Source organism: Odocoileus virginianus, chromosome 27 (genome assembly GCF_023699985.2).
Source record: "Odocoileus virginianus isolate 20LAN1187 ecotype Illinois chromosome 27, Ovbor_1.2, whole genome shotgun sequence".
Taxonomy (NCBI): Eukaryota; Metazoa; Chordata; class Mammalia; order Artiodactyla; family Cervidae; genus Odocoileus; species Odocoileus virginianus.
The window spans coordinates 28,535,229-28,552,184 of record NC_069700.1 but is presented as its reverse complement, the minus strand read 5'-3'; the positions used below and the strand labels follow the sequence as shown (position 1 = coordinate 28,552,184).

Genomic DNA, 16,956 nt, shown 5'->3' with positions numbered 1-16,956 from the left:
AGGAGTGACTCCAAGGATTGAAGACCTGCTGTGTGCCAGATGTTTTACTCAGGTTGTCTCATTTAATTCTGCCAGCTTTGGAATTGTATAATGGATATTCATCATCTTTTGGCTCTCCAGCACCCAATACCCTTTCCATTTGGGGGCTATGCCCCAAGGTGTGGGTCTCACAGGGCATAGAACACTATTTCTCCTTCTATTGAGCATGGAGAAAGATATTTCTCCTGCCCCTTCTCCCTGGCATCTATGGTACAGACATGTGACTTGACCTAAGTGGCCAAATGCATGATTCTCAGAGGGGTCAGTCCCCAGGTTGGTGAGGAAGTCCTCACAGGATGGCAGGGGCTCAGGGAGGGGAGGACAGTACCCTAGCTCTCAGGGTACCTGTTTCACACAAATAGGGGAAGATGGTAAGAATATGGATCGTGGGTGGTAGAGTATGTTTGCTCTTGGGGAATTTAAGACAACTTTGGCCTTGGCCATTCCTGAATGGGAATGGAAGGACCCATCATCTCTTCACCACTGGTGGGGCCCCTTCCCCTTTAGAGTCAGAAGAGGTAGAAAATCAGAAAGTACTGATTGAAATCTGTTGGTAGGCCTGGACACCTCTTTCATGGATGAGCTTGGGAGTGAAGGGGGAGCTGTAGGGGCAGAGAGGCAGAGGAAGGCAGGGGCTGGTACCAGCAGGGCACATGGGGAACATCATCCAGGAGCCTAACTGGTGAGAGCTGGTCACCAACATCCCTGCACCTCATGTGACATAAGGAAGAGGCACTTAGATAGAGTAGGCTCCCTGTTGTTCCTTTCTGTGTGGCTTTGAGGCGCTAGGTCTTCAGTAAAGGAGGTCTAGTTTTTGCTCCTGCCAGTAAGTGGTGATGCACTTCTCATGTTCCAGGAATGGATCTCTGCCTTTGTGGGGTTGTTCTGAGGATCCAGTGGCTAGATGCACCCCTGCTGATGCCCACAATAAACGCACACAGTAGACAAGTGATATTGCTTTACCGGTCCTAAGCCATGGATCCTATCTCATCCTCCCAGTATTGTCCCAGGATATGCCCTTCTTGTTAGCTTAATTCCCCTTTCCCAAATATGGAGTTCTTACCATGACATCTCATCTTCTCTTTGCTCCATGGTTTTCAACAATCTTCTAGGAGTGTTGGAAAAGGCCATAAATGAAGGGGAGAAATCGAAACATCTGATTCTAGAGGAGAGGACAGCCCTGGCAGCTGAGAGAACAAGATGCCTCTGTACTGGGAACTCTGTCCAGTTCAAGTCAAAATGTTGTGGTCCAGGGTGAGGACCAGGGCAGAGTTAGTGGCTGTAGCCTCTGTGCTTCACGATCCCCACAGACCTTGACAGTGAAAAGCATCAGGCAGTGTCTTCACTTTTTTAATATTTATTTATTTGGCTGTGCCGGGTCTTAGTTGCCCCACATGGGATTTTTGACCTTCGTTGCAGCATGTGGGATCTAGTTCCCTGACAGGGATGGAACCCAGGGGGCCCTCTGCATTGGGAACTCGGACTTAGCCACTGGGCCACCAGGAAAGTCCCAGGCAGTGTCTTTATTTAATGCAAACCCTGAGCCACCTGTGGAATGAGCAGGTTTGGGGCCATATCTTCTCTTGTGAGGGGACAATGCACGCCCAAGGTTATCAGTTAAATGAGGGGAGTTAACAGGGCCAAGAAGGTGGGATCCTGAGCCTTAGATGTCACCTGAGTTACAGATCAGCTCATGTCACTGACCCCCGCCTCTTCCCCTTACACCCCTCTTTAGGCACAACTGCCAGGTGGACACGGATGGAGGTCGGGGATCATTCTTGTGGATTCCTGTGGCTAAGATGCAAATGACCTCTGCGTGATAGCAAACAGACCGATGAAGACCAGGGTCTTACTCAGGAGTCCACATGCCGCAGGAATGACGAAGCTGATCTCAGGGGTCCTGGGGGAGACAGAAGAGTGAGCACTGCTATGGGCGTGGATGCTCCCACGCAAGTGCGTATTTGTCATGGTCTTTCACACCCCTTGGCTCATCTGCTCACAATCCCTCCTTTCCCCATACTAACTGGCTCTGTCCTGTCCATTTAGTTTGTCCCATCACCTAAAACTACTGATTAGAAATATACTTACTACTGAGAGCACAGAGTCCACGTTCAGAAGAGGCACCAGGGAGAAAGGACAGGCGGACAAGGCTCCTTCTTGCCTTGATGCAGTAGAGAGAGCAAGGGCTCCAGAGCAAGGTAACCTGGCTTCCATTCTCAGCATTAGGACCTATCCTGGGAGAGTCACCTCACCTCTCTGGCCTTATTTATAAACCGAGAAGATTCCAGTCCTCATCAAAATCCCATCATGAATTTTCATAGGCTTCAGCAAGGTGACTCTAAAAGCCCTGGGTAAACATCAGTAGGTGCCATAAGATAGGGATGCAAATGAATGAAGAAAGTTGGCTTGTATAGACTCAGCAGATGTGGAAATGGGTTGTGTGTGTGTTCAGTTACCTCAGTCGTGTCTGACTCTTTGCGACCCTATGGATTGTAGCCCTCCAGTCTCCGCTGTCCATGGGATTCCCCAGGCAAGAATACTGAAGTGGTTTGCCATGCCTTCCTCCAGGGGATCTTCTTGACCCAGAGATCGAACCCGTGTCTCTATGTCTCCTGCACTAGCAGGTTCTTTATCACTAGTGCCACCTGGGAAGCCCGTGGAAATAGGTTATAGCACAACTAATCCATAGAGATGAAACACCGGTCGAAAAGAGAGACTGCAGGGAAACTAATAGAAGTCCAGATATAGATCTAAAGATAGCTAAGAATTCATATCTAAGGAAATTGGCAGCCCAATTGGTAGGCAAGAATTGTCTAGTAAATAGTCTTGTAATATCTGGGTGGCAAAATATAAGAAAAAGTCATTGCTTCTATCATTCATGCCATATAGCAAAACACCCCCCGGATGGATTAAGATTAAAATAAAGTGAAAAAAATAGAGAAGGCACCAGGAAATAGCATAAACACAACTAAGGAATAAAACAAAGCAATAATTTAAAAATCAACATGTTTGCCTATGCAAAACTTAAACCTGAATGTACAAACTAGCAAGGGAGAAATGATAGAACAGCCATAGAAAGCAGCACAGGTCCTTTTGTGCTAAAACCTACCCCCAGCCTGCGGCACCATCTTGCATCTGCAGGAGCTAGATGTCTGAGGCAGCCAAGTTCAGCCCTGGCTGCCCTGGCTGGGAGCTGGGGCCGGGGCTGGAAGGCAGGGCCTCTCTAGACCCTCAAGCTTGCAGCTGTGCCCCCTGCAGTGCAAGCCTGTGCCTGGTTCCAGCCCTACCGCCCAGGGAGTAGCCAGCTCTCGGCTCCACAAACTGTAACCCGTCCAAGTGTCTCGTGCCAGTCCCCTGCCTTATCCCCTCCAAGCCCTGGAATGTTTTCTTGCACGGAGCTCCTAGAATATGTCCACTCTCAAGGGCCAGCATGGCATCCCTTTCTGAGGCTGTATGCAGGCAGCCAGACACCCCAACTCCATCCCACCCCACCCCAAGCACTCCGGCCACAGTACTGGGGAATTCCTGTGCCCCTCACCGAATGCTGGGAGAACAAACCCTCTAGCTCCCAGCACCCTCTCCATACGGACAACTCCTGTGATGCCCAGAAACACCTTTAGTCCCTGTGGGACTCACTTTGGTTATGGTATGCTTTGCTAGGTTTCCTTCCCTCCCAGTTCCACTCCCCAGGAATGGTTTTCCCTGGGATCACTTCCTAAAACATTTGCGCAAGATTTTCTGCGCAGCCTGCCTCCGTGGAATCCTCCTAAGACAGGGTGACAGTGGCTTCCTCTGAGGTGCCACACTCTTCGGCCCCAGATAGGCACCTCTGTTCTTCCATCTCCTGGACAAACTGCTCCCTCCTCTAAATTCCCTCTTTTTCAAACTGCTCAGTGGCTTCTGCCTTCCCAACTGTACTCTGACGCATAGAATGGTTCATGTTAATTAAAACACATAAAGTCAACAGGTGAAGGAAGTATAGCCTCTAGCAGGAATATGGGCGAATGTTTGCACTCTCAGTTTATACGTTGGAAAATTAGTGGAAAAAAAAAGAATAGCATTTATTGTAAAGGTTTATTTTATTTTAAAGATGTTAATGATCACCTACTATATACCAGACACTTAGGCCCAACAGAAGGGGAAGAGGGCACTCTGCCTCTGCCCTGTGCAGCTCAGAGTCCACAGTAATAGATGAAAGCAAGTCCCAGCTCATGTCTGATACCATGCAGGGCCCTCGGGGGCTCCTGGGCACAAGGTTTTTGTGTCCCCCATTTCTTTGATTTTAGGAAACAACATTCATTCAGCCTCCATGGCTTTCCCTGAGCCCCAGGGGTCAGATTCAAGCAGTTGTTAATTAGGGAAGGGAGGGGAAGCTAAAGGCAAAGGAGGAAAGAAAGATATCCCATCTGAATGCAGAGTTCCAAAGAATAGAGATAAGAAAGCCTTCCTCAGTGATCAATGCAAAGAAATAGAGGAAAACAATAGAATGGGAAAGACTAGAGATCTCTTCAAGAAAATTCGAGATACCAAGGGAATATTTCATGCAAAGATGGGCTCAATAAAGGACAGAAATGGAATGGACCTAACAGAAGCAGAAGATATTAAAAAGAGGTGGCAAGAATACACAGAAGACGTATACAAAAAAGACCTTCCTAACCCAGATAACCACAGTGGTGTGATGACTCACCTAGAGCCAGACATCTTGGAGCGTTGAATTCAAGTGGGCATGAGGAAGCTTCACTATGAACAAAGCTAGTGGAACTGATGGAATTCCAGCTGAGCTATTTCAAATCTTAAAAGATCATTATCTGTGAAAGTGCTGCACTCAATTTGCCAACCAATTTGGAAAACTCAACAGGGACCACAGGACTGAAAAAGGTCAGTTTTCATTCCAATCCCAAAGAAAGGCAATGCCAAAAAATGTTCAAACTACCACACAATTGCACTCATCTCACACGCTAGCAAAATAATGCTCAAAGTTTTCCAAGTGAGGCTTCAACAGTATATGAACTGAGAACTTCCAGATGTTCAAGCTGGATTTAGAAAAGGCAGAAGAACCAGAGATCAAATTGCCAACATCTGTTGGATCATAGGAAAAGCAAGAGAGTTCCAGGAAAACATCTACTTCTGCTTTATTGACTATGCTAAAGCCTTTGACTGTGTGGATCACAACAAACTGTGGAAAATTCTTCAAGAGATGGGAATACACTTTACCTGCCTCCTGAGAAATCTGTATGTAGGTCAAGAAGGAGCTGGTAGAACCAGACATGAACTGTCTGGTTCCAAATTGAGAACTTGAGAAACTGTTCCAAATTGAGAAAGGACTACGTCAAGGCTGTCTATTGTCACTGTGCTTATTTAACTTCTATGCAGAGTACATCATGCGAAATGCCAGGCTGGATGAAGCACAAGCTGGAATCAAGATTGCCCAGAGAAATATCAATAACCTCAGATATGGAGATGACATCACCCTTGTGGTAGAATGCAAAGAGGAACTGAAGAGCCTCTTGATGAAAGTGAAAGAGGAGAGTGAAAAAACTGGCTTAAAACTCAGCATTCAAAAAATGGAGATCATGGCATCACTTCATGGCAAATAGATGGGGAAAAAGTGGAAACAGTGACAGACTTAATTTTCTTGGGCTCCAAAATCTTTGCAGATGTTGACTGCAGCCATGAAATTAAAAGACGCTTCTTGGAGGAAAAGCTGTGACCAACCTAGATAGTATATTAAAAAGCAGAGACATCACTTTGCTAACAAAGGTCTGTCTAGTCAAAGCTATGGTTTTTCCAGCAGTCATGTGTGGATGTGAGAGTTGGGCCATAAAGAAAGCTGAGCACCAAAGAATTGATGCTTTTGAACTGTGGTGTTGGAGAAGACTCTTGAGAGTCCCTTGGACTGCAAGGAGATAAAACTAGTTCATCCTAAAGGAAATTAGTCCTGAATATTCATTGGAAGGACTGATGTTGAAGCTGAAACTCCAATACTTTGGCCACCTGATGGCATGAACTGACTCATTGGAAAAGACCCTGATGCTGGGAAAGATTGAAAGTGGGAGGAGAAGGGAACATCAGAGGATGAGATGTTGAATGGCATCACCAACTTGATGAACATGAGTTTGAGCAAGCTCTAGGAGTGGGTGATGGACAGGAAAGCCTGGCATGCTGCAGTCGTGGGGCTGCAAGGACTCAGACACGACTGAGCAACTGAACTGAACTAGGGATTCAAGACCAGGGAGAAAAAGTCAAGAGCAGCCTCTGGGTAAGGTCCTGTTTTCCCAACAATTGTTGTTGTTCAGTCACTCAGTTGTGTCTGACTTTTTGCAACCCCCTTTTTGCAACTTCCCTGTCTTTCACTATCTCCCAGAGTTTGTTCAGACTCATGTCCATTGAGTCAATGATGCCACCCAAACATCTCATTCTCTGTCATCCCCTTCATCCTGTCCTCAGTCTTTCCCAGAATCATGGTCTTTTCCAATGAGTCAGCTTTTTGCATCAGGTAGCCAAAGTACTGGAGCTTCAGCTTCAGCATCAGTCCTTCCAACGAATACTCAGGGTTAATTTCTTATAGATTGGACTGGTTTGATCTCCTTGCAGTCCAAGTGACTCTCAAGAGTCTTCTCCAACACCACAGTTCAAAAGCATCAATTCTTTGGTGCTCAGCTTTCTGTATGGTTCAACTCTCACATCCATACATGACTGCTGGAAAAACCACAGCTTTGACTAAACAGACCTTTGTCAGCAAAGTGATGTCTCTGCTTTTTAATATGCTGTCTAGGTTAGTCATAGCTTTTCTTCCAAGGAGCCAGCATCTTTTAATTTTGTGACTGCAGTCACTATTTGCAGTGATTTTGGATCCCAAGAAAATAAAATCTGCCATTGTTTCCACTTTTTCCCCATCTATTTGTCATTTCAAGTAATGGGACTGGAAGCCATGATCTTAGTTTTTCGAGTGTTGAGTTTTTTTTGTTTGTTTTTGTTCGAGTGTTGAGTTTTAAGCCAGCTTTTCCACTCTCCTCTTTACCCCTATCAAGAGGTTCTTTACTTTCTCTTTCTGCCATTAGAGTGATATCATCTGTATATCTGAGGTTGTTGATATTTCTCCTGGCAGTCTTGATTCCAGCTTGTGATTCCTCACCAGTGGATACAGACAATATCTTTGAGCTGTTTTGCAGATATTGAAACCCCCTCCAGGTGGTAGAAGTTAACAAAGATTAATAATGGTCTGCCACCCACAAGCATGTAGACCCTAGACCAATTGGACCTGAAGGGTGAGGATGCTGACTCCTACTTATGTTATCACCAGCCCATCAGAAGAATGTTCACGAGCTGATCACACCCTCTCTGAACAATTACTACGAAGCTTGTCACTATCTTCCCCAAGTTGCAACACATAGTTTAAGAACATTAGCCCACAGTGGCCCCCTTTGCCTAGCAAAGCAACAAAGCTACTCCTTTCTACTTCACCCAAAACTGTCTCTGAGATTTGATTTGACACCGGCATACACAGAATCTGAGCTTTCAGCATCACATCTATTTTGACAGATATATTTTTTAAGTACCAGAGCCCTGTAGTGACTTTGCTTCTCTTCCGCATTTTGGATCTCACGGCAATTGTTTCCAACTTTTGGAAAACAAATTGACAGTATGTATAGAGGAAAATGGCTTTCCAGGTAGCTCTGTGATAAAGAATCCACATGCCAGTGCAGGAGATGCAGGTTCAATCTCTGGGTAAGGAAGACTCCCTGGAGGAGGAAATGGTAACCCCCTATAGTATTCTTGCCTGGAGAATTCCATGGACAAAGGAGCCTTGTAGGCTATAGTCCATGTGGTCACAAAGAGTTGGACACAACTGAGCATGCCAGGACACATACAGAACAGTATAAATGTTCGGCTTCTTTTAAGAGAATTTCTTTTGAGTGAACAACTTAAAAAAAGAAAAGGACATCTACAAATATATGTTCATCTCAGAGTTATCAATACTACAAAAAATGAAAATAATTTCAACATCTAAAAACAGGCAAAGGATTATGTGAGCTATGGCTTTCTACTGATAGAAAAGTACTCTGAAATTCTGACCACAAAGACTAGGGAGCAACACTGAAGAATAGTTTTAGCCAAGAAAAATAGTGAAAATGTGTATAATTAGAATTAATGCCACATTAAAATATATCCAAGCATGAATAAAAACTAGAAGAGAAGATGGACAAAAAAAGACACATTAGATTGATAGGAATATGGAAGATTATTTCTTTCTCTGCTAAGTCAACATTTAGTGATAAACACACTCTAAGATAAATCAACATTTAATAATAAACTGTATAAAAAGGTGTGCATGCAAAGGTCATGGTTCTTAGCTTTGCCTGCTCATTTTAAGAGTCCTGAAGATCTTATAAAAATTACTGAGACCAGCCCCACCTTCAGAAATTCTAACTCTTTTGGTCTGCAGATGTCATGTGCATCAGTATTGAAAACCAGTCAGGGATTTCCCCAGTGGTCCAGTGATCAAGACTCTGCCTTGCAGTGGAGAGGACACTGGTTCTATCTGAGACCCCACATGCTGCAGGGTGCATTAAAAAAATTTTTTTAATAAATAAATAAAACAAGCCAAATAAAAGCTTATGCTCTGGGATATCCTAACACGCATCACTTGCTCAGAGCTGTTGGGCTAGATTGTGGCTTCCAGCTCTGGTTTTTTTCCTACCCTCCCCTGCTACCCCCTCCAACCCCAACCACAGAAACAAGGAAACTGAAGCCAGAGAAGGCTTCTGAGTGGCCTGAAGTTACACTTTCAGTTGATCTGGCTGGCATTGGAATCCAGGGTCTCTTTTCCCACTACACCATTAGGGGTTTGCTGAGCCCTTGGAATTCAGCACAGACACTATTTCCCTCTCCTTAGCCCTCTGACATGCAAGAAGCAAACACAGAGGGAAACTGGGGAGAATGGCAGCCTCATTATTGCCTCCAACAGCCTCCCCCTCACACCAGCACCACCACACTCCTTCCACCCCTGGGAAGATCCACTGGACCGAGATGACTCAAACCCACCCTGCCCTCTACCTTCCCCCATCCCTCACTCCCCACATCCTCTCAGCACATGGACTGGGAGTCAAAGGACTTGGTGTCCAATCCAATGGCCTAGAGAACTGGAAACCATACCTGGTGACATGTGTCACATTTGTGGGAGTGACTGTGAAACCAGAAGAGGAGAGGCTATTAGTTGATGTGGGGATGAGTTGGGTCACAGTCCTGGGCCTGGGACGGAGCTTGGTGGTGATGGGAGGAAGGGTGGGATTCCGAGCAGAGATCTGGCAAGGATAGTCATCTGAGGCAGGGGGTCCCAAAGAACCTGCAAGAAAGCACATTGGATGATTGGACAGATGATGGATGGACAGAAGGGTGCGTGGTAGCGTAAATGAAACTGAGGGAAATGAACATGCCCACTCATGAACCAAGGTTTCCTTTTGCTTTTAATTTTAATAAAGAAATAGTGTGCCATTGCTTGGGTCAGAGATGGGGACAAGGAAAGAAGGAAGGAAAGAAGGAGGGATGGAGATAAGGAAGAAGGAAGGTATTTCCAGGCTATTCATGTTATTGGAAATGCACCTGCCTGCTATTCTTCACCAATCCATATGTGCCCTTCTTCAAGAATAATTCCCTAATTATCTTATACCATTCTCTCTGCCTTGCACTCACCCGTACCTGTGGCATATTGCTTTGCAAGTTATCTTTCATTAATATATTGCAGATATGTCTTGTCTTCCTTAGATATGGGCTCCACAGGGGTTAGGAACTTGAATCTGTCCCTGTTCTAATCTGCTTTCCTTAATTCATCCAGTCAACATGTGGAGGCCCTACAATATGCCAGGCACTTCATCAGTTGCTAGAGCTATGGAGTCAAATTAGGCACAGATTATTTCCTCAAGGTTCTCAAAGATGAATAGGGGGGACAGTTAAGGAAACTGGCCACTGCTTCACCCAGTGAGATGGGGTTATCTATGAAGAGGGCTCAGAGTGAGCCCTGGTGCTTCACTACTCAAACAGAAGCCATGGACCAGCAGCATCAGCACTGTCTGTGAAGAGGCTGGAAATGCAGAATCTAGGTCCCATCCTAGACATACTGCAGCTAAAATAATACCCCCAAGTGGTTTGTGCCCACTTAAGGTCTGAGGAGCACTACTTTGGAAGCACTGCACACAAGAGGGCCCTCAGATGCATCCTTAGGAAGGGAGGGTGACTCACAGAGGCTTCCCAAGGAAATGACTTCTCCATGAAGACCTGAAGCATGAGACTAAATTGTCCCAAGTCCATCACTCACATTTCACCATATCCCACTTCCTACACTAGCACAGCATGTTAGGTTCTGCTCACAAAGAGGAATCCATACAAAGAATGAGATGCAATCCCTTCTTACCATTGGACCAGATATCTCTCAAGGACCTCAAATGAGAAACAAAGAGCTTCTAGAACAAGGAGCGAGGTCATAGGCTTCTAGAAATCTTGAGCCACAGCCCTAGTGGTGCTACCACCACTGTCCCACCCGACCCGATTCGGCTGTCCCACCCTCCACCACCCACCCACATGTCACTCACTCTTGGTCACCACCAGGCGGACAGGGTAGAACAGGATGATGGGGTCGCTGGGTCCCAAGATCACACATCGGTACAGTCCTGAGTCCTCCACTTGAAGGTTGATCACTCGGACTTGCAACATGCCTTCACTGGGGATGTCTTTGAGGAAGTACTTCCCCACCTGGACTTGACTGGACCCCTCTGTGACTGCCAGTGTCTGGACCTCCCCATTATCTTTCAGCCTCTGCCAAGCCTTCCGGCTTATGGAATATATGTTGGTATTGGTAGGACAGCTCACATTCAAGGTCTGCCCCTCTGCTAGAGTACATTTCTCCTCAAATACTTCAGCGACAGCTTGGATTTCTGTAAGCAGAGAATTTGAGTTAGGCTCTGTGAGGAACAGCTTCTTTCTCTTTGGGAAAAAAAAAGAAAAAGAGAGAGAGGATCCACCTTTCTTTCTTGTTCAATCACTGAATTTTTAGACAAGATCCTCAAGGTCTCCAGAGAAGATGCAGCTTTCCCTGCAAGTTAGCATTAGATCCCATATCTTATCACTGCAAGTAGTGTTTTTTTTTGGGGGGGGTCGTTTGGTTTGTTTGTTTGTTTGATTTTGACCACAAAAGTTAGACTGTGTATGATTTGTGCAAATCAACTTTCATAAATGACTGTTTTTGAGAGGAAGAAATTGTCTGAATAGAGACAGAGCGTGGGACACATGCTAGGACCATGAGTGACAGGGGCATGACGGGAGGGAATGATTATAGAGATGGATATACAGGGTGAAGAGTAAGACTGCTGAATCCTAACCACTAGACCACCAGGGACAGGGTCCAAAGTGGATGTGAGGAGATGTTACTATCAGAAAGTGACTCCACTGAACAGCTAGAGGAACTTCATCTAAGTCAGAGGAGAGAGACCAGTTCAAGAGACTATTGGAAAAATGGCGAAAAAGCCATCTCAAGGACATGGTGGACACTGATGTCTGGCTGTGTGGTCCTCATCTCTCCCTTCCTTGGGGAGTAGAGCACCTCTTTCTCAGGGTGCTCATCCTTCACATCCTATGTACCTTTACTGATGAGGCTGCCCATATTCTCCAGGATGGACACAGAGACACAGGCTAAGCCAAAGAATCTCACCACCCTGGCCATGCTGATTGGCCTAGAAGTGGGCGCATGATTAAGGTTGGCCAGTCAGAATCCTCTCTGAGACTGCTGCTCTTTCTTACTGTGTTGATTGGTCTATAGGATGTTGCTTGCTTCCAAAAGAGCTCTAAATATTACAGAATGTCAAGGAGTCACAGCAGTGGTCCTCCACTGGGGACAATTTTCCCTCTGAGGACATTGGACAATGCCTGCAGACATTTTTGGTTGTTATAATTGGGAGCTATGCTGTGCTGTGCTTAATCACTCAGTCATGTCCAGCTCATTGAGACCCCATGGACTTGTAGCCCACCAGGTCCCTCTGTCCATGGGATTCTCCAGGCAAGAATACTAGAGTGGGTTGCCATTCCCTTCTCCAGGGGATCTTCCCAACCCAGGGATCGAACCCAAGTCTCCCTCATTGCAGATGCATTCTGTACCAGCTGAGCTACTAGGGAACCCCCATCATTGGGAGTAGGGAGGTGCCAAAAGCATCTAATGGGTACAGGCCAGAGATGTTGTTAAACATCCTCCAGTGTACAGGCCAGCCCCCAGAAGAAAAAATTAATCTACCCATAATGTCAATAGTGCCAAGGCTGAGAACCCTTGGATTACAGGGACAAAAGTTTCAATCACACTCTTGAATGTTGAGCCTAGAGTTGGCATGAATTTCTGGTCTGGTCCAAGGGATCCTTGCTGATGGGAGGGCCAAGTAGAGTTGAAGAAGATCCAGGTCTGTGTTGTCAACTGGACACAGCAGGGCTCCCTTTACTGAGGGACTACGGTTTATCCATCCAGGCCTGAGATATCTTTCTTAATGGGAAACCAAATAATGGGCTGGATAGTGGTGGGTCAACCCACCTACCATTACCAAGGTCAGGCTACCACTACCTACAATCATTGCTGCTTTCATTCATCTAAATGTTAGCGTCCCCCTAAAATTCATATTTTGAAATCTTAAACTTCAAGGTGGAGATAGTTAGGTCGTAAGGGCTCTGCCCTCAGGAATAGGATTAGTGCCTTTATTAATGAGGCTCCAGGGGGCTCCCTTGCCCTTTCCCCCTCATGAGGACACAGTGGGAAATTGGTAGTCAGTCTGCCACTCAGAAGACCTTACCCAGAACCCAACCATACTGGTACCATGACCTTGAATTTCCAGCTTCCAGAACTGGGAGAAGTAAATTTCTGTTGTTTATAAGCCACCCAGTCTGTGGTATTTTGTTATAACTGCCCGGATGGATTAAGGCAGTAGGAGTTATAGGAGATGGATTGCTCACACACCTGCCAGGCTCTTGTGAAAGGAGACAGAAGAAACCAACGCAGAAGTGAATTCTGTACTTCACTTTCTGCACCATTTCAAGAAAGGAATTCTTTATATTATTAATGTAAAAAAGAATAACAAATACCTTTTACTGCTAAGGGTTTAAGACACTCTCTCATTTAATCTTTATAACTTATCAGTTGATACTGCTATTATTCCTAGTTTCAAGACAAGAAAATTGGGGCACAGAAAGTGTATTTAGTAACCCAGAAGTCGTTATGTGATTTGGGCTTCCCAGGTGGCCTAGTGGTAAAGAAGCTGCCTGCTGATGCAAGAGTCGTGGGTTTGATCCCTGGGTTGGGAAGATCCAGTGGCGTGGGAATGGCAGCTCACTCCCGTATTCTTATCTGGAAAATCCCATGGACAAAGGAGCCTGGAAGGCTACAGTGCATGAGGTCAAAAAGAGTTGGACTCACTGAGCACACACACACATTGTGTGATTTTGCCCAAGGTCCCACAGGAGAAATGTGTGAAGTCAGTGTTCAAACCCTCATAGTCAGACTCTAAAAAGTATCCGACTCTTGGCGACCCTAGTCTCGAAACTAGGAATAATAGTAGTATCAACTTATAAGTTATTAAGATTAAATCAGAGTGTCTTAAATGCTTAGCAGTAAGTGTGACCCCATGGGGTGTAGCCTGCCAGGCTCCTCCATCTATGGGATTTTTCCAGGCAAGAATATTGGCATTTCCTTCTCCAGGGGATCTTCCTGACCCATGGATTGAACCTGGGTCTCCCGCACTGCAGGCAGACTCTACCATCTGAGCCACCAGGGAAGATTCTAGAATCAGCTCTAAACCTCTGAGCTAGATTGCCCAGGGTAGAAGTCTGGTTGGGATTAGAGCCAATGCCAACCCAAGTGAGAATAGCTGACTAACAACTCTATTCCCCAGGCCACAGGGTCTAGAAGGAGCTTTTATGTTACACCCTAATCTACCCTGATAGGACCCAGTGGGAAAAAACAATTGGTTTCCTCTCAGTCTTCCTTCCATCTTCTCCCAGTTCTCCTTTGGAAAAACCTGAATAAGACACAAGGGGGGGCTTCCCTGGCGGTCCAGTGGGGTTGGGAATCAGTCTGCCAATGCAGGGACACAGGTTCCCTCCCTGCTTCAGGGAGATACCACACGCCAAGGGGCAACTACGCCTATGCACCACAACTACTGAACCTGTGCCCCAGAACCTGTGAGCTGCAACAAGAGAAGCCACCGAAATGGGAAGCCCATGCACCGCAACCGGAGAGCAGCCCCCACTCACCCCAACTAGAGAAAGCCCATGCACCGCAACGAAGACCCGGTGCGGGCAAATAATGAATAAAGCTAAAAATAAACCAATAAACACAATCTCCACTGCAAAATGAAAGCAGGTTTTCTGGCTTTTTTTAAAGAAAAGACACACAGAAATGCACCGGCCATGGGACCCACACTCCCAGGTACCCATCTGGATCATCACCCCAGCTCCAAGAAATCTCGGAGTAACCCTGGTGTGCGGGCTCTACCAGGTGATTGTCCAGGACTTTGCTCAAGGCACTGAGTCCCTGGAAAGCATCCTCTCCCTGGAATCTTTTCTGTCTTTCCAAAGCAAACCTTTCTTTTGACTCCTTGTCGATATGCTCCCCTTCTCTGCTTGTTTTCTCAATGTATTCATGAGGACTGGGAGCAGGAACAAAGAAAGCTCCAAGTGCTTCCACTTTTAATGAAGCTGTGAGCTGGGCCGGAAGAGAAGAGAAGGGCCCAGGCAACCCTGCGGAGCCTGAGCAGCAGAGCCTCAGGGTCCTGGGATCACGGCCTCTGTGAAAATGGGCACTTTTCTTCTGTGCACTTCTGTGTCCTCAGCAATAGCAGGTTTCCTGGCCCATGCTTGGCCACTGGGAGATATTTATTGAGTGGACTATGTCTTTGGGGTTTAGGCTTCCCTGGCAGCTCAGTTGGTACAAAGTCTGCCTGCAATGCGAGGGACCCAGGTTCGATCCCTGGGTGGGGAAGATCCCCTGGAGATGGAAATGGCAACCCACTCCAGTATTCTTGCCTGGAGAATTCCATGGATAGACATGGGGTCACAAAGAGTTGGACACGACTGAGTGACTAACACTTCTTTCAACACCAAAAGCACCATCATGGAATATAAAGGGTAAAAAAATTCAAACTCAAAACCAAAATTCCCTTAGATCATGTCAAGGTGAGATTTTTCTCTACCATTAGTTTCCCACTCAGGGTTTTGCATGTCCCCGACAACATCAAAAGGCACAGGCATCTTGTTGTTTCCCTAACCCACACCCTTTAGTTCTGTCCTCAGGCCCTGTGTGTTCTGATTGTTTTAAGTTTGGGTGGAGAAACCCAGTGTGGCTTGTCTATGGGGTGGTTCTGTCTTGGGTGGCCACATCCCCCGGAGCTTCAGAGGAAAAGGGAGACCTTTCTTGTGGAGGGCTTGGCCCCAACCCCAGGTCCTGGGCAAAGAGCTCACCTGCTCATGCCTCCTCCCCATCTTACCTGGGATGAAGAGCATCCAGAGCAGCCTCCAGAGCCTGGCCTGCCTCATCCTTCATGTGCACTGACTCCAACTGTTCTGTGGCTCCTGGCACAGCTACAGGGGGACACTCTGCCCCAGAGGCTCCAGAAAGTTGCACAACAGGATGTTTTGCCATTGCTGGGAGGTGCTGAGTCTGATGCTGTGTTTCATCACTGGTTATCTTGGCTCCAGACATCAAGGACAACATAGGAATCCAAAGACTGGGCTCATTCATAGACCAGAAAAGACATAGGATGATATAGTACCAGACAGTGAGAAGAGAAGAAAGAAATCCAGAAGGTTCCTTACTAGAAGCAATGAAAGGCATATTTGACAGTGTGAAAAGTCAATAACAGAAAAGATTCACTTCGGAAATAATCCCAAATGTAAAATGAATAGGACACTTTAAAGAGCTCAGAAATATACTGGAGGGCAAGGCATAGAAATCCAATTTACAAATCATCTACAAATAAGAAATGTCCTTGAAGATTAACATGGGACAGTGGATCATAAACGAGGTTAAAATTGTATATTAAATAAAAACACTTTCCAAGATACAAGCACCGCAGTGTTCAGAGCAGCACTAATTACAATGCCCCAAATATGGAAATAACCTAAATGTTCACGAACAGATGAATGGATAAAGAAGATGTGGTATATATGCAAATACACAGGAATATTATTCAGCCATAATAAAGAATGAAATAATGTTATTTGCAGCAACTGGAATGGACCTAGAGATTATCACACTAACTGAAGTAGTCAGACAAAGACAAATACCATATGATCTCACTTATAAGTGGAATCTAAAATATGATACAAATGAACTTACTTACAAAACAAAAAATAGACTTACAGACATAGAAAACAAACTTATGGTCACCAAAGGGGAAAAGAGGGGAAGGAGGCATAAATTAGGAGTTTGGGGTTGGTAGATACAAACTACTATATATAAAACAGATTAAAAAAAAAAAGGTCTTACTGTATAGTATAGGGAACTACATTCAGTATTTTGTAATAAACTGTAACAGAAAAGAATCTGAAAAAATATATATACATATCTGAAAAATTGTATATACACTGGATCATGGATCACTTCACTGTATATAAGAAACTAACACAACATTGTAAATCAACTACCTTTCATAAAAATTAGAAACAAAAAACCTACTCTCCAGGTCTGAAAAGATATCTGAAATTGGAAGTTGAGAGAATTTTTAACATTGGCAAGGAAAAATTCATGAAGTAAAATCAAGACTGGACAGTTTCCAGGTGAGAGATTTTAAATTTAAATAAAATCTCCTGCTGCTAAACAAACAGAAAAAGAAAACTTGAGTCCTTCAAAAGGATTGAACTGAGTGGGACTCGAATTTCTTCCACCGAGTA

General features: G+C 45.4%; 1 protein-coding gene across 1 annotated transcript; it reads right to left on the bottom strand.

The window, feature by feature from the left end:
* Positions 1-1,380: 1,380 nt before the first annotated feature.
* On the bottom strand, positions 1,381-15,660 carry TREM1 (triggering receptor expressed on myeloid cells 1). Its single transcript, XM_020912340.2, has 4 exons — positions 15,552-15,660; positions 10,629-10,970; positions 9,196-9,385; positions 1,381-1,939 (listed from the first exon to the last, which is right to left on the bottom strand). The coding sequence occupies exons 1-4, from the start codon at positions 15,598-15,600 to the stop codon at positions 1,834-1,836; spliced, it is 687 nt and encodes a 228-aa protein (XP_020767999.1). The 5' UTR covers positions 15,601-15,660; the 3' UTR covers positions 1,381-1,833.
* Positions 15,661-16,956: the final 1,296 nt, after the last annotated feature.

Bases quoted from the DNA above. Each gene is read 5' to 3' on its own strand.
- TREM1 (XM_020912340.2), bottom strand. From the start codon at position 15,600: ATGAGGCAGGCCAGGCTCTGGAGGCTGCTCTGGATGCTCTTCATCCCA. The intron at 9,386-10,628 runs GTGAGTGACATG...GCTTTCTTGCAG, and splicing joins CCGCCTGGTGGTGACCAAGA to GTTCTTTGGGACCCCCTGCC. The intron at 1,940-9,195 runs GTATGGTTTCCA...TGTCTCCCCCAG, and splicing joins AATGTGACACATGTCACCAG to GACCCCTGAGATCAGCTTCG.